Genomic DNA, 22,682 nt, shown 5'->3' with positions numbered 1-22,682 from the left:
ATGTGCATAGGTGGCAGAGGAATACTAATAAAATTCTTGTAAGATTGAGTAGCTTAAAATCCTTAGATTTGTAGATGAGTTATGCCAACTGGTTTGCAAGGTTTGCTCAGGTGACAGACAAAGGTTTAGTTGTGGTTTAGAAACCAGGGCTGAGTGTATAATTAAATGTTAGTTGATGATTAGAGTCTTGGTTCAATATCTAGAATTTAATTATGGTTTCTGACACCAAGATCTGGGTGTTTCCCCACAATGTATATACAGTATGTATCAGGTACAGGACAGACCTGCCCACTAGTAAAGGCCCCCAATGTGTTCTATGATTGTTTACATTGTACTTAACGACTGTTTTCTATGAAGGAGACCAAAGATTTAAGAAGCTTTTGACATTCAAGGGCTTCCGAACCACAACCTGTTATGAATAACACATTGTTTTAGTTTAAGGGTAAAAATAACATCACTTAATTACCTCAGACCTGAGATGGTATAAGAAACAATGCTCAAGACAAGCCATTAGTTCACATTTATTCAGATTAAGTAATACATTGTAGATCCTTCAGCATTTAAGAGTTTTTCAGCATTAAACTCCAGTGCCATGATTTGTGTATTGCAGATACAAAGGAATTGCCACCAGTTACATCATGATTGTTTAAAAGAATTATCTAACTACAGTGGGCAAAGCAGTCCATTTTTATCATGAGAAATGCACCATCAGTTATGAAAACATGCCCTGGGATTTTATTACCAGGTAAAAAGAAAAAACAAGGTTGTACAACCATGAGATTTTTATCTGAGGTCAGCCAAACCACTAGTATTAGCACTAACATGAGCACTCTTTGTGCAAATATTAGCCAAATAATTTTTGACAAATGCTTAGACAAATACTTTAACCTCTGCACGTTTTTATGCTGGATGCCCTTCCTAACGCAACACTAAGAGTGGCCGGAGGTTGGTTTCCTGACCGGGGATCGAACCCGGGGCCACAGCGGTGAGAGCTCCGCATCCCAACCACTAGACCACCAGGGACCCCAAAGTTAATAAATAATAATAAATAAGTTTATTAATAATAATATAATTAGCGCTAAAATCCAAATACAGTGCACAATATTGTATGCAGTATTTACAAAAAGCATATACTTTTGTTTTATAGCTAAGCAGAACCAATTTTTTTTAAGTAGCATGTGTGCAAAAACAGCCTTGATTTGACTTTCTCTATGTGCTCTCAGACTACAAATGGATTCCAATAGAATTTTACATTATTGACATTAAATGTTTGAAAAAACATGCTTTCTCAATCAAGAATGTGCACATTTCAGCATTTCTAAAACATGCCAACTCAAGTGGAATGTGCATTCCTACAAGAGTATTGTCTAAATCATTTTTTTATAAAATACAATTTATCACAGCAGGGAAAAAGAAATCCAGGTTCCAGACATTCAAAAACTTTTTCGCAAAGAAGAAGAGGAAGGAGGCTGCTGGACCTGTGGCAGAGTGCGAAGTCCATTTGAAGTCCGGTCAGTCTGTTGAAGATGTCAACACTCATGAGCTGGGTTCCATCCACACGGACAAAGAAAGCAACTCCAGGTAGGAGCAGGATTAATGAAAGGAAGAAGTATTTCATATAAATGGGTTACAAAAAACTGAAATTTTCTGTATGTTGGTGACAATAGAAAGGAATATAGTCTGCCCCAAATATGTGTTCCTAATAAACTATGCACAATCGTTATTGCGGTTTATCTCAGTCAGCTCAGTTACATCCGGTGCAGTGGCGGAAGCCATTTTCCTTTTACAGTGAATGACATTAATTGTATCATGAGCAAGTCAGATGTCAAATCCAAAATTCCATAGATTTCGTGGAAATCCAAAGAAATCCATAGATTTTGAGTTACATTTATAACTTTGAGAGTATTAATACTGGTAGTCAGAATGGTGATCAGTATGGCGTGGCATACTGTAATTTTTTAATAATTTAAAAAGTTACAGTGCATAATATTTTTAAAAACAGTGCAATTTACAGTATTGTACTGTAAAATCTATGGACCATGGCCAAGCGCCATGCGTGGAGGTGGAGCATACGCTGCTACATTTGTCTGCCGCATGTAATGTAAAATATCGCTATCATCATCGGAAGATCAAACAGTTTAACTGTATGTGTGTATATACATATATATTACAAACTATATACTGTTTAAATAAGTACTATGTAATACTTAAATACTAAATCGCTGTAAATAGATTGTTTGAAAGTGTTTTGTCGCTAGTACCCACTGCTATAAGATGCTATCCGGAAAATAAAGTCGCTGTCTGAGATTCCATTAGAAATGCATAAGATGTATTTGTGCACAGTGTCTATTTCCACCTTGTAGCAATATGCTACTGACATTTAAATTGTAGCTGTTAGGAATCATACTAATGACTGACACAATATAATGGCTTACCCTAAAGTTAGCTAACTTGTTTATAACTAAGGTAACTGGTTTAAATACTTAATGTTTTCTAATATGCTCTAGCAAACCCGACGAAATTTATTCATAATTGATATCCACTAATATGAGCTTATTTTCACAGTAATCATAAAATAGTTTTAATGTTTGCTTGTCAATGGCTTTTTTGCTATTATTGTATCTCTTATAAGCTAGCCTAATTTGAGCTAGCTTGAATGTGGCCTGGGCTGCATTATACACTCTGTGGTTTAGATCACATCTTATAAATTGGTTTAAATTTTGTTATCTTATACATGCACTACATTAACTAGTTTGTTAGCAAACTGCTGTATATTATTCAGTAAAATAGCTACAGGTGGTGAGGTACCATTAGCTATGTAGCGAATGACCTAACTGACAGCATTCTTTGTTTATTTAGCATTGTAGCTTAGTTGAATCTTTCAAAATAAGAAGGTGGCAATTCATTTTCGTCCGGTTATAAACTGATTAGCATTATTAAAACCACAAAATCAAAATTGCTATATTTAGCAGAACTTTAGCTCACAAAGTAGCATGTGGTGATTCAGTTTTCACATTTGGATTATCACAGCTGAAGCTAAAACCTCCTGTAGTGTGTTATCTTCATATCTTGCATAAGTAATGTGGTGTTGACTTTGCTCTCGCTCTCCGAAGATATTGCCTCTTTCGGCAACACCAGAAAATTCTTTAAAACCAATTAATCGGCTGCACATACCAAAACAGCAATTACATATTGATTAGATATCAGAGCAGAGATTGGCTCAGAGCTTCATATTTCCACTCCTCACTGGAATTGTAATCAGCTAAGCTGCTTTTGTCAAGACGCCCCAGTTTCGTTTCTGTACCAAGTTCAAACTTGTTGCAGGAAATTCGCCAAGATGTCCCCTGGCATGATCAGCTCTATAATAAACACACTGTTTTTCTGCTTGTGAGAGGCAAAGTAGACGATTTTGAAATAGGAAGAATCCAACTGAGGCACTGTGGAGAAACACATCAGACACATTATAAACACAAAATAAACCATGCTCACTAAAGTACATAAACCTATAATCATCTCAGATATGTATAGTACAGCAAACTGCTAACTTATGCATACTGCAACCAAGGTTATTTTTTTATACACAATGTCGAATGTAGCATTTGTGATTACTACAGGACAAAAAAATTCAACACTTCTATGCAGTAACAAATGAATATAAACCAGTTTGCTGGAACTTCCATTACTAAAGACTAAAAGCAGTTGTTGAGCTGTTTCTCAATTTTCTATCCAGTTGTGATTGTGTAGAAATGATCATTCAAAGGATATATTAATGTGAATATATTATTACATTCTTTCACAGGAATTTGAATGGCTGAAGCTAATAATAAAGTATAAAAAAGATCTAATAATAACTGAAGCCTATAAATCTATATAAAACCTTACAGTTAATATAAAAACTATAATTGGGCATAGGTGAAAAGGAGATGTTTGTTTATGTAACATTTTTTGTAACTAGTCTTTAAATAGGACTCCTCAGTGTTAAGCAGACTGCCAATCAATAATGCATAAACAATTTTTTCATTGCCAAGTTATTGTGGTATACAACGAATAAAAGTCTTTAGGATATGTTGTTATTGTGAAATAATCACCTCCTGGGTGATAACAGTAATGCCAGTTGGCACCTTGCCTTAAACAGCACGTCCAATGTGTTTTAAATATTTTGCAATAAAGGCTTTAACTACATTTTGTTTCGCAGAGCACTTCTGTGAATCCTTCACTTAAACGTTATTTGTAGGTTAGGCTTATAAACTATATAAATTAGGCTTTGGGGAAGAATATGTTGGTTTAGTTTTTTGTGTTGGAAAGAAGGATGAACTTCAATTACATCGAATAGCAGCATAATAAATTCTGTGCGACAGGAGACATGGATATAATTTATGTAGGTGGAAAACAACCTGCAATGTACTGCATTACACTCATTTAAATATTAGGTGTTGAAAAAGAGATTATAATAAAGCAGACACATTTTTCTCAGCATAACCTCCGTATGTCTTCCACCCCTAGTTATAATATCAACGTGGAAAGCAAGGCTTTGTCCCAGGACAGTGTCTTCACTTCTGATCCACCCTCTCCGGAGACAACAGAAGCTCTTCAATCCTCAAACGACAGCATTCATGGCAAAGTGAAATCCCTACAGGTATTATAGGAACTGTATATGTAATGTTTTAGGCATTTTATGTTGGTGTTTATTAGTCATTAAATAATTATATTTGAAAATGTATAGAGTATAGCAGGAATAGAGGGCTCAGCTGTGTATGTCTTTTGTCATCTTGTTCATTTTAATTAAGATGACACCTCACAGGGTTTTGGTATAAATTTAGCACAACTGAACCTAAACCCCTAGCCACAGGAGGTGTTCAGTTTTAACATCTTTCTTTCCTTCAAAGTGCTTTTTCAAGGCACTGTAAATGTAAATGTGACATTTGGTGCAGTTAGATAGCTATGAACAGAATTCTAATCATTACAATTTGTACAAATTCCAAGTTGCCCAAATGCCCTTAAACTTTATTTTTTATTACCTCTAATGGTACCGGTTTCAGTTTTGTCATTGTTTTTCCAAACAGTAGAAAATTGCATTCCACCATGTCAAAGGTTTTTCCAGGACGCCACATGCACACGTTGTTACTTGTATCAGTAGTGTTTTGTTATTTTGAACCAATCATTTCCTTCATGTGTAAACTAATGGTTCAGTATCCACAATGTCTGCTGACACTGTAATAAACTGTACTATTCTTACTGTGGTTAGGTTCGATTTGAAATTTATGCCATAGTGACACACTATTATCATTGAGCCATAATAAATATAAATGTTAAGAGTGGTTATGATGTTCAGCTAAAAATATTTATTCCATTACATGTGCAGCCTGCTTGAGTTTATTATCTATAAAGCCTATATACTATGGGTAGCAGGTAAATGAAGGAATTACAAGAACATGACAAACTATGCTCATTATATGTGAACATGATTTAGTTGCACATAAATTCATGAGATGCAAAAGCTTATGGGTGACATTGTCTTGAGGCTGGAAATGCCAAATAAACCTCACATCTAAGAATATGATATCTTTATTATAAATAGGTTTAATATGAGGAAAGATAAAATGATCAATGATCAGGTCAAATATTTCAGAAAACTGTATGTTATTAGATATGCTACACACAATTTTCCACGTTTTTATGCTAACGTTTGCCGTGCAGATGCAGCTGAAGCAGGCAATCCGTCTTGGCTCTCCTCCAGCTGTGATTTCTATGAAGAAACCTGAAGACGGAGGGACCGTTTCAGAGGACGACGGGTTGCCAAGCAGTCCACCCGAGAACTCCATAATCCACACCGTGCTCACTTCCTCTCAGAGGGTATGACTCACTTCTTCCTGCTTCCTGTTTCTTGTTTGACTTCTGAAATTCTGGAATTTTCAGCAAGTGCTGGAAACAATTTAGTAGACATGGGATTTAAAAAAAAGATATATACAGGGGGGTCCAAAAAAACTGTGAATAGTGGGAATGTGTTGAGCAAAATCTACAAAAACTGGATACAGAGGCTTAATCAACAAAAGAAGGTATCATGATAATAAATATAATTATTTGGAGTATTTTTGTGCAATATTTTACAACATTATGTGATGTGCAAGATTAATTTGATGCTATTAGTAGGATTTGTACTACTAAGCAGCCCTCTTAATCAGACATCAGTGAGCATCATTGAGTCAGTTAGCCAGTTAGCACGATAGGATCAGACATTACAGGGCCCGACTGTGGAGACTCGAAGGTCTAAATGAATTAATCATGCTGTTTTTTCTCAGTCAGATTTAATTAATGTGTTCTGTACTTGTCTTGTCTCTCCATTTTTTGCCTCTCTGCACAGGACGCTTTGTCTTCATCCTTTACAAAAACGGGAGAGAACTCTGTATTAGTCCAGAGTTGCACAGCACTACTGCTGCATGTGTATTAGGCTTAAACCTGTCTATTTTTAACACAATCAGTGCTATTGTCCTTTTTCTTTTCTTTTTTTTTTGAGTCACCTATATGCGAACAAGCTTCCTTTTTAGAGTCAAGGTTACATCCTCCTCCCACTGCAGAGAATTTCTGCTTTTTCTCCTGTGCATCTTCCACAGAGAAACAGCTTGATGGCAAGACGATCAGCATAGTGTGCAATTTACAAGCATAAAAACTCCAAAATAGTTCATTATTACTCTGAGAATAGACTCGTTAGGACCAGTTACATTTCTTTAATTTCTAATAATCGAGAAATATAGAAACCGATTAACCAAATATATAATTTGAAAAAAGAAAAAAAGAAAAAGAGAGAAATGTGTGGTATTTTTTAAAGCCACTCAGAACAATGTGAGTTAATCATGTGAGAATTACTTCCATGAGTATTCTTTAAGACGCTGTTATTCAGTGCAGGTAAACACTGAAAAAATTATTCAAAATTTGTCTTTATTTTTGCATACTTTGCTTGTGGGCGTGCTGTTATAGAAAAATAATCAGCAACTGGGTGGCGTAATGTGGCCGAACTTGAAACGAAGTGAACCGTTACAGGCCATATTTGGTTATATTTCTACCACAGCAAATACTTAAGTGTTATAATCCACTCATACGTCAATATGACATTTTCTATACGATTAAGATTTAATTTAATTCATTATAACCTATGTAACTGTATTTGCCTTATAGTAGCTATAAACACTCGACAGATTCTCTCTTTCTGTCCCTTCAGTTGATAAGACAAAAACGCAGTTTACAGTACAGAGAAACCGTAAAACCTTTCCTCCTGAAATCTTTCCTGTGTTGGAATTAACAGCTTCAACGCCGATGCTGCAGATTCCTTTATCCCTGCTAATAAACATCTTACAGACAACATTACTTTTCTTTATATGATTTATGTGAATGCGCTGCAATAGAAAATAAACCAACTCCGTCTGACCGATCAAATTGAATTCATCAGCACACTGGTATAAATCATTGTCGTTTTCTGATCGTTATGTTTGGCATTTGCAGTGTAGCCACAAGCCACAATCTAATCCAAATATCCAATTTTTTCACTAGAAAATGTACAGCAGTTCTTAACAATGACACAAATACTGCTGAGAAAATCATATTCAGGACAACTGAAAACCAGCCAGCTCTGAAAAAAATAATCTGGCTGAAGGATTGAAAAAATATCTTCCAAAAAGAAACATTTGATCAGTCTGTATTTAGTCTAAAAACTACTAAACGGAATTAATACTGGCTATATTAATAGTTATCATATTTTCAGTCATCAGGTGTGGTCCAGATGAGTGGCTCCCTTAGCCTGGAGGGATCAGACAGCGATGATGACGAGGTAACAATCTCCACATGTTCACTGTAATGACAAAATAAATGTATTATGAATATGAAAACATGGTTTGTTATTGTAAGTGTAAAAGACTATTAATTCTGTGTGCTATAACATCTTGAGTGAATAGAATACAGCACAGTGAAATTGTTCTTCGCATATCCCAGTTTGCTCGGAAGCTGGGGTCAGAGCGCAGGGCTGGCCATGATATGGTGCCCCTGGAGCACAGAGGGTTAAGGGCCTTGCTCAAGGGCCCAAGAGTGGCAGATTTGGCGGTACCGGGGCTTAAGCCGCAAATCTTCCGATCAGTAACCCAGCACCTCAACCACTGAGCTACCACTCCCAAAGTGGATATACAACAGGCAGCTATGTGGAAGCCAAAAAAATATTCACAAATGATGGTATCATAGGGTGAAGTATCATTTAGAGAAATAGGATTCATGGATTTCACATATTAATAGATATTAAGCCTCATTCCACTGCACCATGTCTACTAACAATGCCACTTTTCATGTATACTGTACACTATGCTTGTGTATAGTGTGAATTTGAGGGGAGGTTAGGAATTTTTTATTTTGGTCCAACACAAGTGTTTTTTATTATTATTACATTTTCAGGGCATTTATATAAAGCCAGATGGGGAAAGTAATATACTATAACATAAACACATTCTACGGGGTTTCTGTGGGGTCTAAAAAAAGTAAAAGAAAAAAAAAGTGTTAAATTCACTTTTGTTTGTTAGTAGTGGTGTAGTTCTTTCCTTTGCTAGTCCAAATATAATTCGCTGTATTACTACGACTGGAAAGGAGACCAAAATGCAAGAGCCAATCAGCTTTCTGTTATTGGAGCAAATCGCTTTTGGATTGTTCCACAACATAAAACAGATTTTATTTTTCAGCTATGGGAAAGTGCACATTTAGCGAAACTTGACTTAAAAAATGAATGTAGGGCTTGGCTAAGGCCAGTTGCTAACAATGTATTTGTGTGTGTTTTTGATGTCATGATATAGGTCTTAAATTTCATTCTTAATAGTCTTTAAAAGATCTTAAAAAGACTTAAATTTGACTTTGTGAAACCTGTGGAAACCCTGCTGCGACAGAGTACAGGAACGTCCTCGTACTGTCAATCAGCCAGCTACACTCTATTTAGTCAGTGCGGCTGCCTTGTGTACACAAAGCATGCTCAGAGACACAGTAACTGACTGCGAAGTAGAATCCAACAGTCTAAAGCTTGTTGTTTTGTGGGTAATGGCTGTAGCTCAATGTAGGAAATCACAAGGCAGTAAAATGTGGTGATGTACAGGAGGGGAAAGTCAAGCATTATAAATGGATCAGATAAAGAGGAGCGGTTTAAAGCAGCTGCAGATGGTTTATGTATCTGGGTTTTGTGTTTGGCTTAGCTTCCATTGATATTGGAATCACTTTAAATGTTATTTTATATCTGTGGTACCAGTCAAGGTCGTTGTTTTATTAAATGTGTGATCTTCGGTTGAGAGGTCTGTCAATATTGACAGTCTGCAAACTTTGAGAGAGAAAAATAGAGAAGATGGTGAGAGAAAGACAAACAACATTTGAAAAGAAAATTGATAACACCACATTAAAGGTTTAAAAAGCATGACGTCATGGATTATAATTAGAAACTTTAATTGTTGGTAAAATTGCTGTGGCATAAAAGCAATAAAAACTTACTTACTGACATACTGTTGTAATGAAATAATAAATTTCTGTGTTAAAACACACTTTCAGCTTATTGTATAAAGGCATAAAGCCAAACCACAGCTATATCTGACTCGGTAAGAAAATTGCCTCGTACTTTCATTCATTTCATCTATTTTAGTGACCTGGTGTGTATTCAGTGTCTACTGCCACCGTTAACCAGGCTATGATCTAACTGTAATTCTTGATCTGACTGTAATGATGGGCCATTCTGTGCCTCGGGTCATTTCTGTAGTATTCATCATCTGTTGCTTCACTCCAGAGGTTCTCATCAAAGTTGCAGTGCGGTCTGAACTCGCATTCCGGTGGCTCGGCTTGCAGTCTTTCTGTCTGATAGAAATGGGTTATTATAGTATCCCAAGGCTGCCAGGCAGAACCCAGGCACAGCACAAACATACATTTCTCTTCTAGCCTGCAGCCGCATGGCACTCGTGATCTCTGTACACACAAGGAATAACGCTGATTTCTTTTATTTTTGCTTTCCCGTAGGATTTCCTTACTTCTAAAAATGAATGTTAACACCTTTTAAGGTCTGCACAGTCTTTTGACCTTTGTTGAACCACTTTGTGGAATTTTTTACGGTCGATTTTTATAGTAAGGGTTTGTTTGGAAATGAAAAGAAGGATGGGATTGTTCAATGTTCAATGGTTATTTATTTTTTAGTTTTGTTGTGAATTTTAATATAATTAATAATATAAAAGGGGCACAATGTTAATCACATCTGTTTACTAGATTCATTTATCTAAGTTTTCACTGCAATTGCATCTTTGTAAAGGAGGGATGTCCAAGTGAGTTAATTTAGTCATTCAGAGATGAAGACTTTGAGACTATGGTCATTGTATCGTACAGGTTTGGTGTCATACCATACTTACCATCCTCAAAGAGATAGAGTACCACCCACTTCATATTTCTCTTGTCCTTCTTATAAAAAATTCTGATAGCCCACCTTATTACTGGAGTACTGTGGACTGGAGATGGCAGAGATGAAACCACAGAGACTATGAGTGTGTAGCTATTTGTCTTGTGTTTCTGGTAAACTGACCATTGAGTGCCAATCATGTTTAAAAAATTTTTTAAATAAATGTTATTGTGACCTGTATGGAATACATTACCCATTTGAAGGATCTTTTACCTGCAAAAATATGAGAACAGTCGCATGCCTCTAGTAAAACACTATCTATGTATTTAGTTGTGTAAAAATGCTTGCTGGATGTGGTCTTATACCACCACCGCACTAGTAATGTATTAAAAAGGTTTAAATGGGGTAAAAAAAACCAACACCTTATCAGGTTTCTAGTCATTGGTGATGTCAGAGGATAAAAATGCTGCCCTTCACCCTTGTCCCCACTGTTGATCCAATTGGAAAGACCTTTTCTGTTTTTTTTTCTTTTGTTTTCAATAAAGGAAATACCTTAAGACACCAGTCAGAGTTGACTAAGCTAAAAGGAAAAAGACAAGTTAGTTATAGCTATAGCTGGGGTTACAGACTATTTAGTACATTTAGATCCTTCAGACAATAAAGGACTTGAAACATTTTGCTAATCTGAGTTTTTGGTGGTTAATGCAGGAAGGATATTCATGAATGTTTTCTTAACAGTAGGGAAGTGAATGGCCAATAATTGAACTACTGGATGTGTTTTAATGTTTCTGGGAACAAGCTAATTATTAAACAACAATGTTAAGTAAAGAACCTGGATCCAGATTGTTCCTTTTTGTTGTCTTTATATGTAGATGTCTGGAGCTTCATCGAGACCAAGTACCCCACAGACATCCATTCCTGTGGACTTTAGTGAGCCAGCCAGCTCTCTTTCCTGCCTGGACAGTTCTGCTGCCCACCATCGCATTGCTGTCAAAACCAGGGCCTGTGCTAAAAGGAAGCCTGCCAGCGTGAGAAATCCCTAACACTTACTCACTTTTCTGGGAGCTAAAAGTCATACAGAGGGCTGGTTTATATGGTTTTACACCCACCTCAGTTTGTAGACTTTCTGGAAAGTATTTCTGGATGGTGTCCAAACCCACCACAGAGATTTGTATTTACAAATTTGAGCCAAGTCGTTTGGATGATGATTTAGGTGTACAGAAGTAGATATTTTAAACATCATGTGACAGCCTTCACTGGGAGATTTTAAATAAGCAACCACTTTGATTGTATTTAGAAGGAGATATTACAAGCCAAAAGAAGGGACCTGAGAGAAAGAGTACTACTAAGAGATACCGAGGACAACCGGAGAGCTGCAGGAACAAGCATAGTAGAGGAGGAAAATAAAGGTACTCTACATCCATTTCTGTGCTTAAACATTGAAAACAGGATATGAATTTATATTTTAATAAATATATTTTTAATTTTTTTTTACACACTCGAGGAACTAAAGTAACAATACACCGTATTTCTGTAATAAAATTTTTTTTAAAGATGAAGAGGAGCTTAATGAAGACCAAGAGGACTCTCTAATGAGCTCATCAGGATGGCAACAGAATGAGGAGGAGCTGCCAGCATCTTCCCAAAGTCAAAGATCATCTTCAACAATGTCCGTTTCTTCCGAGGCGTCGGAGGATGACGAATGTGTTCCTGACAAAGATCACGTCGCCATCTCTGGGATCCTAGAATGCCCCTGGGAAAACCCAATAACACTGGAGCTCCAGACTGATGACTTCCTGCTGGAAGAAGGCTGTGAGGTTGTCTCTAAAAACCAGGGTTCTCTGCTGGAGGAAGTGCTGAGTTCTCTGAAAGGCCCCCTTGTGTCAGGCTTGGTGCTGGATTCCGAAGCTACCGTTGAACAGATAGAGGTTGGAATTTAATATTTGAGGGCAATAACCTCTTTGTGTAGTTTAAAAATAGGTCTTGGTAATCCCTAAGCAAAATATCAGACTGTGTACTCTTAAGATAACAATGTTTAAATTGTGTCACGTTCTATCTCAGGTTGAAGACCTAGCTGGGGAAGATGAGCTGGACGAACCGGATGTACCCAGCGCAACAGAACAGCCTTACTTCACAGATCTCTCCTCAGTCCTAGACACCCAATTACCTGTTAAAAACACTCTTTCTGAATCAGTCACACTTCTACAGGAAGTAGAGAGTGTTTTAAAGGAAGAAAAATTGCCAGAAGGACAAGAAACTTCAGAGGAAGTCGGATTTGAAGAAGATCTGCAAGTTCATGAGGGCAGTATTGAGAAGTATGAGAGTGATGAAGACCAGGATGTCATAAAGGAGAAAGTAGCTGAACACGGTGAGAAAATTGACTTTGCTGGGGAGCAAGTAGCCTTGGAACAAAAGGATGAGAACATGAAACCTGAGGAAAATATGGATGAGGATGAAATGCAAGAGAGTGAGGAGGAAGCAGAAAATGAAGGTAATCAAGAGGATGAGATGCTGGTTGAAGACAACAAAGAGATCAAAGATGGTGATGAACTGCATGGAGAAGAAGAAAACGAAAAGGAGTGTCAGATCATAGATCAGACATGTCCCATAGAAGATATGGAACCGGAGATTAAATTGGACACAAGCATAAAAATTGAACGTTCCCATGAGACCGGCCAGTCAGTCACAGGCAGTTCGCTTGTGCCAACAGAGGTTGTGAATCAGCCTGAAGATCTTTTAGTGCAGGAATTTACTGAGCAACCTTCCTTTGTGGTGATGACCTGTCTTGAGCTCAGTGTTCCCAAGAAAACCTCAAACCAGGATGTTCCTGAAATACTACAGGAGGATGCCAGGGAGCCTCATGATGTTATGGAAGAATGTGAAGATCAGCACACAGAAAGTCTGCAGATTGAAGATGAACATTCAGAGGAGGTCCATCAAGAGGAGGTGCTCTCTGTGAGTCACCAGTCAAGCTCAGCTGAAAGCGAGGCTGCCAAAGAGTTTGTTCAGGAGGTCACACTCTCTGTAACAGATGACTCTGATGAACCTGTATTTAACAAGTGGCCAAGCAGGGATCAATCTTCTGATTCCATAAGAGCTGAGCCATCTGCCAACCAAGAGGAGACTCAGAGTCTGTCATCATCCATGCTCCAGAAAGAGATATGCACAGCTGATGAGGACACAACCCCAGAGAACCCCTTTGGAGTACGGCTGAGAAAGACACCAGTTCTGCACCGCTATGCTTCCGAGGGAGAAAGTCAAACTCCTAGCACAGAACCCATGGACACACCGAAGTCGCCATTCCTGGATCAGCTTTCAAGGAAGCCTGCTTACCCCAAGAAGCCTGATCAGGTGACTGAAGGAGTTGTAAAGCCCAAAAGAACCTCAGGTACCACCTAGCTATCAAGAATGAATATCCGAAATGTTTTATTAAGATTGATTGTGCTGGCTTTGTAATCATGTAGCATTTATCAGTGTCATGCTGGGATATTTACAGATCTGCCTGGGAAAGCATCAGTTGAAAGCTCAGAGCCTCCAAGCTGGATCTCGTTGGCCAAGCAGAAGCAAAAAGTCTTCAAAGAAAACTCTCTGGATGAATCACCTGACAGCAAGGTGAGTTAGATCCTTAATCATTAGCTTTGCCCAAACTAGGATTGCAAGTTTCCTTGTTCAAGATGAACATTATCTTGACCCTCCATCACGCAGATCCCGCAAGTTGTAATGTTTAGTTTGAAGGTTGTTTACAAGTATAAGAAAAAAAAACCCTAATGTGTTTGTCATGTATTCGCTTTACTTTATCATTGCTTTATTATCAGTTTAATGGTTTGTGTCTGTTATTATTTTGTAAGCTAATAGTTGCCCTAACATTTGTGTACATTTTTTCACACAATCTTTATAAGCTGGGAGAGAATCTTTGCGGGAGTGGAAACAAAAATCGCAACCCTTTGAGGGATCAGGCGGTAATGGTCAGAAATTCAGCGAGAGCTGGTGGGATTAAGAAAACAGTCTGCGCAGGGCTCTAAAATAAATTGTACTTTGGTGATGGTGATCATGATGATGATGTATGTTTGCATCAGACCTGCCCCCTAAAAAGGGAGAGTTAAATTCTCCAGATGTAAAAAAAAAAAAAGTTTGCAGGACAGCATCACTTGCATGAAGTATAACCCTGCCTGGCCTTGCAACTAACAATAATGTTTTTCCTCTGTCACTGATTTATTGCATGCAGTGGAGCAGTCATTATGAATTCTGTAAAAATATAAAAATTACTGTTCATACCTCTGACATATAAGTTAACCCAAGGTTAAGACATTGGACTTCTGATCATGAGCTGGAGCCTTGAGCAAGGCCTTAACTCTCAACTGCTCATTTATATAAATAAGATAATAACATGCTTTCTTCAATGAAACCAGGCTGTTTGACCGAATACATTTTTTTTGTTTCTAACTTTCCTTAAGACAGCAATCCCAATCCGAGGGAGTCATTTTTTCCATGTTGTAAGCAGAGAACTTTGCAGTGCACTTAGATCTTTTCATATAAAAAAAAGACAGATGCCATTATTAGGTTTGGTTATTTTGTGTGTATGTCTGATAAAATTGTTTATCCACATTGTTTTCTGTCTAGGAAACATCCTTTATGTCAACATGTCTCGTGCGTTTTGTTCAAGGTTTGTTTTATTTTTCTAGGAGGAATTTAATAAGAATGGTTCATTGGAGGATCTGTCAGTTCCGGTTACTAAGGATCAGCTAAAACCTGTTGCTTCACCAGTTAAAGGTAATAATATTGTTGTTCGGAATGTTGTTTAAACCTTATACGCAAATGTTTGCAGGAATTCACGCTTATTCAATTCGGACCTAAAAAAGTGTGCCACAAAAGCGACAGCTACAGAAACCTTTGATTTAGTTAAGGGACTGCTTTGAAGACAACCTGGAGGATGAACTGTGTAACTACAGTGACATTATTCATTTACTGACCTCTAGTGGACAAATATCCACAATACAATCTTTACAACCCTGTATGAAATGTTGCACTTGCAGTATTGTGTATATTACAAATCATTTTTTAATTATTATTATTATTATTTATTTATGTATTTTTGTAAATAGTGTCATGTTCTTTGGAGATATCCAAGCCAGCACTACTGGAAAAGGAAAAGAGGACCATCAGCCACCCAGTTCCAGCCCCTCTAACCCAGGACGAGCCTCCATGGCTGGCTTTGGCCAAGAAAAAAGCTAAAGCCTGGAGTGAGATGCCACAGATTGTGCAGTAAAGACTAAGAAAACATCAGAGCTCCTTTTCAGGACATTTTGCGCACACACACACACACACACACACACACACACACAGTTTCCTTCCAGTACCGGAGATGTCTCCATCTTTCAAATGGTTTTTTTTTGTTGTTGTTTTTTTTGCACACAAAAACACAGATCTACACATGGATATAAGCAATATCATCAGAATTTGTTTTCACATTTTAACATCCATATGCCCTAACAGCAAAAAATAAACACCAGTTTTAATTGTTAAAACGTATAAAGTGGTCTTAAATGAAACATTCTTCTTGCGTTTCATCTGCATTTTGAAAGTTTTTAATCAATAATACATCATGTATAAATATCTTTACCTTTGCTCACTTGATCTTAAAGTAATTGTCTATGCGAAAAAGACATCTTTGTATTTATTTATCTTATCCATGTAATGTTTTATGCAGTGTTGTTCTATTTTTGTATTACCTTTACAGTTGTGTGTCTTGTACATAAACATTTACAGAAAGCAAAAGGTCCAGTTTGCTTCATTTAATCCAGTCTAAAAGAAATACTATCTGTACATGGACTTGGAGTTATTATTTATTTTCTTATAAATTGTTTTACTTTCACCCAAAAGAATTGATGAAATATTGCAACCCCTTTAAAAACTGTATAGATATTGGTATATGATAACATGTTTTACTGTCCAGAGTTCTTCAGCTCTGAGTTCTGGCAGTGATACAAATGTAATTTTGTTTATTTAAAATAAATGATCGATCATATTTTTGAAATATATATAATCAAAAGGCAATAATTTAACAGCACACCTTGGTCAGTATTTTGAGTGCAAGACAAGCTCAAGTTTCTATTAATCCACTTAAGATGATAATTTTGTTAGCAAGAACCTACACAGGAATATTCACAGGATCACAGGAGAAGTGTCTTTTGGAAAGAGTCTCCAGCTTCATCACTGTAACAGTCAGGGATAAATCTTCTTTATTTCTATTTTTATATTTTTAGACACAGGAAAGTCTTTGGGACAGTTTTATAGGATTCTTAGTAACAAGTTACATTCTTGTACTAATTATACCAAGTGAGAGAAAACCAGTCTGGTGAGGGGTCAACAGTTTAAACCTGCTTCAAGAAGAGTAATAATTAAGAATGAACCCGTTTTCAGGGTGTTTCTCATAAGCAACTGGCTTCAACTCCAATAAACACCACCCTGCTAATGATTATTTTCGATTAACAGCATGTACTGAAATGATGTATTGTGGTTTATTATGGTTCCTCCATGCCTTTATGATCACAGTGTATTTTACAGTGTCACAGTTTGTGTTTAATATTCATGAGCTTTCTACACCACTTCCTGTGGATAGAGTCCATTTTAGCCACTTGTTTATGCAAACCTGAATGATTTTTGTGTCTGTAGAGTATTTGAATGACTTGTCAGTTGGAAGAAAAAAAAAGTATATGTAAATATTTTAATAAGTAACCCCAGACAGCTATTTATTGTAGTATGTAATCTTTAAGACCTATTGTTTTTTTTAATTATCCTCTTCCTCCTGCTTTCTTCCATCTCTCTGCATTGTCTCTAATCACATCCATTCAGTCTCTCATCATTTTGTTTGACCGTTTTTCTCCATTCTGGCTACTCTGCCCTCCAGACTTGTCAGTCGAACATCCAAACTGGTCAGATCTGTCCCACTGTTTCTACCAGTGGCTACGCTCCACACAGCAGCGAGCAGTACCAGCAGGAACAAGCGTGTAATCGTGGCATCAGCAGAGGCTTTGGGATCACTGATGATCCGACTAAAGATCCACACAACCACAAAGAACTTCAGCATCCAGAATCCACGCCGTAACAACACTACCGATAACCTTAACATGGCGCACAGCAGCCAGTAACTAATCAATGCCAGTAACATCCACTTCGCTGCAAAGGCCATGCCCTCAGGGTGAAGTGAGGGATGGATACAGCATCTGGTAAATGAAAAAAATAAAAAATGAACGGAATGCATGAGTACATATACATTATAAAATCCTAAGAATTTTAATTATACAAAAGTTTGAAGGATCCACAATGTTAGAACTTATGCCTCATCTAATGTGCTCGTCTCAGGCCCAGAGATCAGGCTTCAGATTACGGATGTGTGGATTCTTTAGCATTGGCTGGTTTGACTTTAATCTAAGTGTATGAATGCTTACACTAGGCCTCAAACTGGATTTAGAATAAATTAAATTATTAGTTAAATGTTTTCTATTAGTGTTTATGCAATAAATTCGGTTTTCTCCTACTTAATAATAATACTTATGTTCCTGAGTGTGTACAATTGTCAATAGCAAATGATAAACAAAAATGTTCAAAATGTCTTATGGATTAGTTGCACTTAGCCAGAATTCCTGACAATCAAATAGACACACACACACACACACACACACACACACACACACACACACACACACACACACACACACACAGGTCCATAGTTTCTTTTGTCAAACATACTTTTACACAAGCATGAACTTTGAACCTTACTGGGTGTGTATACTAAGACTATACACATTTATTTGGGAAACAAGAAAACTCTTGCCATTTAGCTGTATTATACTGTACATAATTCTAAACTGCTTCTTTCTACACAACACATCTTTGTCCTTATCTTTAACCCTATATTTATATCTTTACCAAGCAAACTCACTCACCGCCTACTCCAGTGGCACGCAGGACCTCAGCCAAGTACACAGCAATGACGTTGAGGCCCCCGGCTGCTCCTTCTGCTACAAACTGCAACGCCATATCCAAAAACTACCAGGAAGAAAGAGTAATAGTGTGCGTGTGAGAGGTGAATGAGATGGTCTTTATCCACACACAGATAACAGATAATCCGAATCAGAGCTGGAGCCCGTCAGCGATCATTAACCAGACGCCGCTTTCCACATAATAAGAATTCATGATCAAAGCTTTAGGGTTGGAATGTGTTGTGTCAGATATCAAGACATTGAAACTATAAAGCTTATTTAGCTAAATGAGATTATGTAGTGTAACAATATCACCGAAAGCAGTCATTTTGGAGGCAGTAGCTCAGTGGTTGATCTGAGTTAGTGTCGGGGTTCAAGCCCAGGTACTTCTAAGCAGCCATTTTTGGGGCCCCTGAGAAAGGCTTTTAACCCTCAGTGCTCACAGGGCACTGTATCATGGCTGACTCCAAATTTTGGTTACTTCTTCTACCTGTTAGTTAAACTGGCCTCACAGCTCCAGAAAAAGTCTAATTAAAGAAATCCAAATATATATTTCTTTGACATTTTTTCAAATACATCATAAAAGACTAATCCTTCTGATGCTCTAAAAACATTCCTCTACCTTATTTATCAATCACAGCACTGACGTTGATATATTTTATGGCGTGTGTAGTGCTTGTATGAATCTATGAACATATGAGTGGTACACACACCTCATTCTTACTGCAGTATTTAATCTACAGTGTCTGTGACTAAACACCTACAAAAAACAAGTGTCAATACACGGTGGTAAAAAATTCCACCGATGCTGCTGTACCAGACAATGTAACAGACAATGTAGGTAAACCTGATGAACTGGCAACACACACTTATACTTACTACACTTACACACTTGCTCTAGCATTCGATTAAGGTTAGAGTCAGTACAATGAGCTGCCTGAAGAAGATACTTGCGTACAGTGATGGCTGCACACAATTTAACCACAAGCATGCACTTGACACTACACACACACACTCACAAATATACTACTGTTCCCGCTACAAGGTCAGCTGCTTGCATACTAAACAGCTAACACGTTAAAAACTTGCAGGCACAGCCCAAAATTACACAAGAAGATTGAATGCTGTGTTTGAGTATACATTTAAAAATAATAAAATAATAAATATTTTTCACTCGTGTGTAGTTTTCCTGAAGAGTTATCTTTTTGCATTTAAACCTGTGTGAAGGACAGCGAGTGTGGTGCAACAGGACTGGAGATCTTAATCTCTCCAAAACAATGTACAATACATTTAGAACCAGTATTACACTTCTGAGCAAAAAATTGGTAAAAAAAAAAAAAATGTGGTTTTGAATTGTCAACCACAAAAAATTGGGCAGGACATTAACGCTCTTTTCTGTTCCTGCACAAAGGAATGAACTTCTCCTAGATGCCTGAACTAGCTGAGTCACTGGCTATGTTCAAATGATGGGGTGAAGATCTATCTCTTCCTGAAGCACTTAAACTAGCACTTTTCCCCCCTGTTTGTTTGGTCTTTGTGCTATTCTTTAAAGCGTGTTATAATTCCTCTAAACAGAATTTTGGTTGATGGTATCTTTTAGTTTGTAATCAAGCAAACCAGTGTTGATTTATTCATTGATAGAGACTCAGACTACTTTTGTATGTCGCTCTGGATAAGGGCGTTTGCTAAATACCGTAAATGTAAATGTAGGAAATGAAACCAAGAATGAAACAAACAGATCGCGTAAATTATTATGGAATAGTGATTTTCTTGTGGGTAAACTTGGGAACATCTTTTGAGAACAAGTCCAATTCATTGATTTGCTTCAATATAGTTGATGAGGAGTTGAAAAATGTTGTAAAACCTATGCATGTTGTGAATCCATGCAGTTTTACATCTACTATTTTTCCTCATTATCATGCTTCCACTTTTCCCCAAACAATTCACTGCAGCAAAAATAAACCAACAAATAGTGTCACGGAGAGACTCAGGAATGCATTTGTTTCATTCTCCATGTATGCCTTTTGCTAGCAACAAGCTAGCCAGCTAACTGATGACTGAAGTATATTTCCTTCCTCAAAGTCACTGAACTGTATAGACTTTGTAAGGCCATGTTCACACCTTGAATTAACATCTTTTTCATTGATCTGATCACAAGCAAGCAGCCGAAACATGTAGCCGATTATACTGGTCTTTTAGAATGAGTCTCTAGCTACCACTTTTCTCTGTAGGTAGAAAGCCATACACATTTCATATACATTTTATGTTTTTTATGTATCTGTACAGGCTGCTCGTAGGAACAGATGATCAGATGTTGCTGTTACAGCATTGCCTTTGTCTATTAATTGTGAAAGACTGTACTGTTCAGCACAATGTCTAATTACGCATGATGTCCAGTTACACTTAATACAGTAGTCATATGCATCCCAAACAAACAAGGTAGTCTAAGAACTCCTGATGATGAGATCTCACAGGATGCATGTTAATGCCAGATGAGAACCCCTATAGATATAACAAGATATAAGTCAGCACATATGTCCACGTGTCTCAAAAGTCTTTTTACAGAGGGTAAATAATAATAATAATAATTATTTTTTTTACATCTAAATCTAACTTGATTTTCTATAGAAAAAAAAACTAGTATGAAAAACGTTGCTCTGCATGGACATGTTCTATGCATAGAGATTTTTATTTTTTGGAACACCCTTTATTACTTACACATTTAATTTAATTGAGTCAAATACAAATACGTTGTATTGCAGTATAACACTTTTCTTATTTGCCTAGAAGAGTGAATGTGCACAATGTGGGTGTGAATGGATGCCTCATAATCTAATAATCCTCTGATGTTCCTGTGATCGGCTCCAGATCAAAACCCGAATAAAGCTCTTTTTGAAGATGAACAAGTGAATAAATGAACGAATGAATAAGTGACTGATATTATGTAGCGTAACAATAAAAAGCAGTTGTAAGAAATTTTGTATGTAAATGATTTTGGTTAACATATACTTAAGTAATAAACTAAGAATGAAAAATCTTGCTATTCATAGATATTTTTGAAACAACATTAATATATTGAATGAGCCAAAATCAAGTATTACAGTACAAGAAGATATGAGGTGTATTTTTAACTGTTCATGCAGTGAGCAGCCATGTTAATTTGAGGTCAGTTGGCTGGGAGGATTGGGACGCAATCTGTTATGTTGAATAGATAGTCTGAATTAAAGGAGCATTTTGTTCCCTAGTTTGTGCATGGGATACACTGTTTATTCAAATTCAGCAACCTCCCCATATGTTGTGATAGGACAGAGTTAGGGATTGGGAATTTCCAAGACAACAAACTGGGGGGATACAAAAAAAAAAAAAAAAAAGGATTGTGTGCATGAAATCATAAGTAAAAACATTTTTACAAATTGGTGTCCTGTTACAGTCAAAATGTGCTTTTGAAAATCATACTTGTTTAATTAAACATAACAAGGTTTACTTGCTTACTGTCAAACACTGCTGGGTTGTGTGGGTTCCAACAACCGAGTCCACATGGATACGCAGACTCTCCGCCACAACCGTTGGTCTGTAGTCATGTCTGAATATGTCCTCGAATGGCATCTTTTCCCCTTCACACTTCACCGTAAGTGCTGAGAGCACGAGCAGCCCCACACCGAGCCACTTCCTCCAGACAACACCCTCACTGTGACTGCCACACAAAATCATCTTTAAACAGAGTTATGTGAGAATACAAGCAAGCAATAAAAGCAACTACAACTCGACTTTTGGAATATCAAGCCCAGGCAACTTCATCGGAGCACAAACTCGACTGTCAGAGCTTCATGAGTCATAAATCAGCACTTCCAAAATAAATCCAGATGAAGTGTGACGGTCTATTTCAGTGCTACAAATTTCATGTCACAGCACGTTCAGGTTTCACTGGGGGAAAAAATCCCAACAAGAAATTTTATCATAGTCCAGTGCATCCGTGGAGGCCAGTTGGCATTGCAACTAATACTTTTTTTTATTGGCCAAAAGTGTTTGGCTGTGACAAATAGCAATATTTACTACTGAAAAAAATGTGTTCTTCTAATTTTAACTTTTAAAAAAATCACAGCAAATGAAAATGCAATAAATCACAAAAGTTGTTATATACTTCCAAAACAAAAAACTTTGTAAATGGTTCCTGGCTGCACTTAGATTATGGCAAGTGTACATGTAATGCAAGTGAAACCCGTTTATCTACTAGTGGGAGGGAGAGTGGAAGAAAAAAGGGCAGGAAGAAAAACAAATATTCACTGTGGCATTCTTAAATTCTGTTGTGT

General features: G+C 37.1%; 2 protein-coding genes across 10 annotated transcripts in view; one reads left to right on the top strand and one right to left on the bottom strand.

The window, feature by feature from the left end:
* zgc:66433 (uncharacterized protein LOC321250 homolog) overlaps positions 1-15,915 on the top strand; it is a 27,715-nt gene extending 11,800 nt beyond the window's left edge. For 6 of the 9 annotated variants that reach the window (XM_046850119.1, XM_046850120.1, XM_046850122.1 and 3 more), the window contains 11 exons: positions 1,404-1,581; positions 4,504-4,636; positions 5,698-5,853; positions 7,757-7,822; positions 11,263-11,418; positions 11,688-11,799; positions 11,945-12,318; positions 12,452-13,778; positions 13,887-14,002; positions 15,073-15,160; positions 15,493-15,915. In XM_046850119.1, coding sequence (XP_046706075.1) covers positions 1,404-1,581; positions 4,504-4,636; positions 5,698-5,853; positions 7,757-7,822; positions 11,263-11,418; positions 11,688-11,799; positions 11,945-12,318; positions 12,452-13,778; positions 13,887-14,002; positions 15,073-15,160; positions 15,493-15,656 — 2,870 coding nt within the window. In that variant the 3' untranslated portion in view covers positions 15,657-15,915. The remainder of the gene's footprint in view (positions 1-1,403; positions 1,582-4,503; positions 4,637-5,697; positions 5,854-7,756; positions 7,823-11,262; positions 11,419-11,687; positions 11,800-11,944; positions 12,319-12,451; positions 13,779-13,886; positions 14,003-15,072; positions 15,161-15,492) is intronic. The other 3 variants (XM_046850121.1, XM_046850118.1, XM_046850116.1) reach the window with 1 other exon arrangement.
* si:dkey-74k8.3 lies at positions 15,701-22,682 on the bottom strand. The gene is given in 4 exon segments (XM_046850147.1): positions 15,701-17,582; positions 17,585-17,613; positions 18,337-18,439; positions 21,865-22,682. Coding segments are annotated over 4 exon segments (684 nt in total). The 5' UTR covers positions 22,084-22,682; the 3' UTR covers positions 15,701-17,249.

This window comes from Silurus meridionalis, chromosome 5, assembly GCF_014805685.1.
Source record: "Silurus meridionalis isolate SWU-2019-XX chromosome 5, ASM1480568v1, whole genome shotgun sequence".
Classification (NCBI taxonomy): Eukaryota; Metazoa; Chordata; class Actinopteri; order Siluriformes; family Siluridae; genus Silurus; species Silurus meridionalis.
Note: the sequence above shows the minus strand (reverse complement) of the source record. Positions and strands in the feature narration are given on the sequence as shown.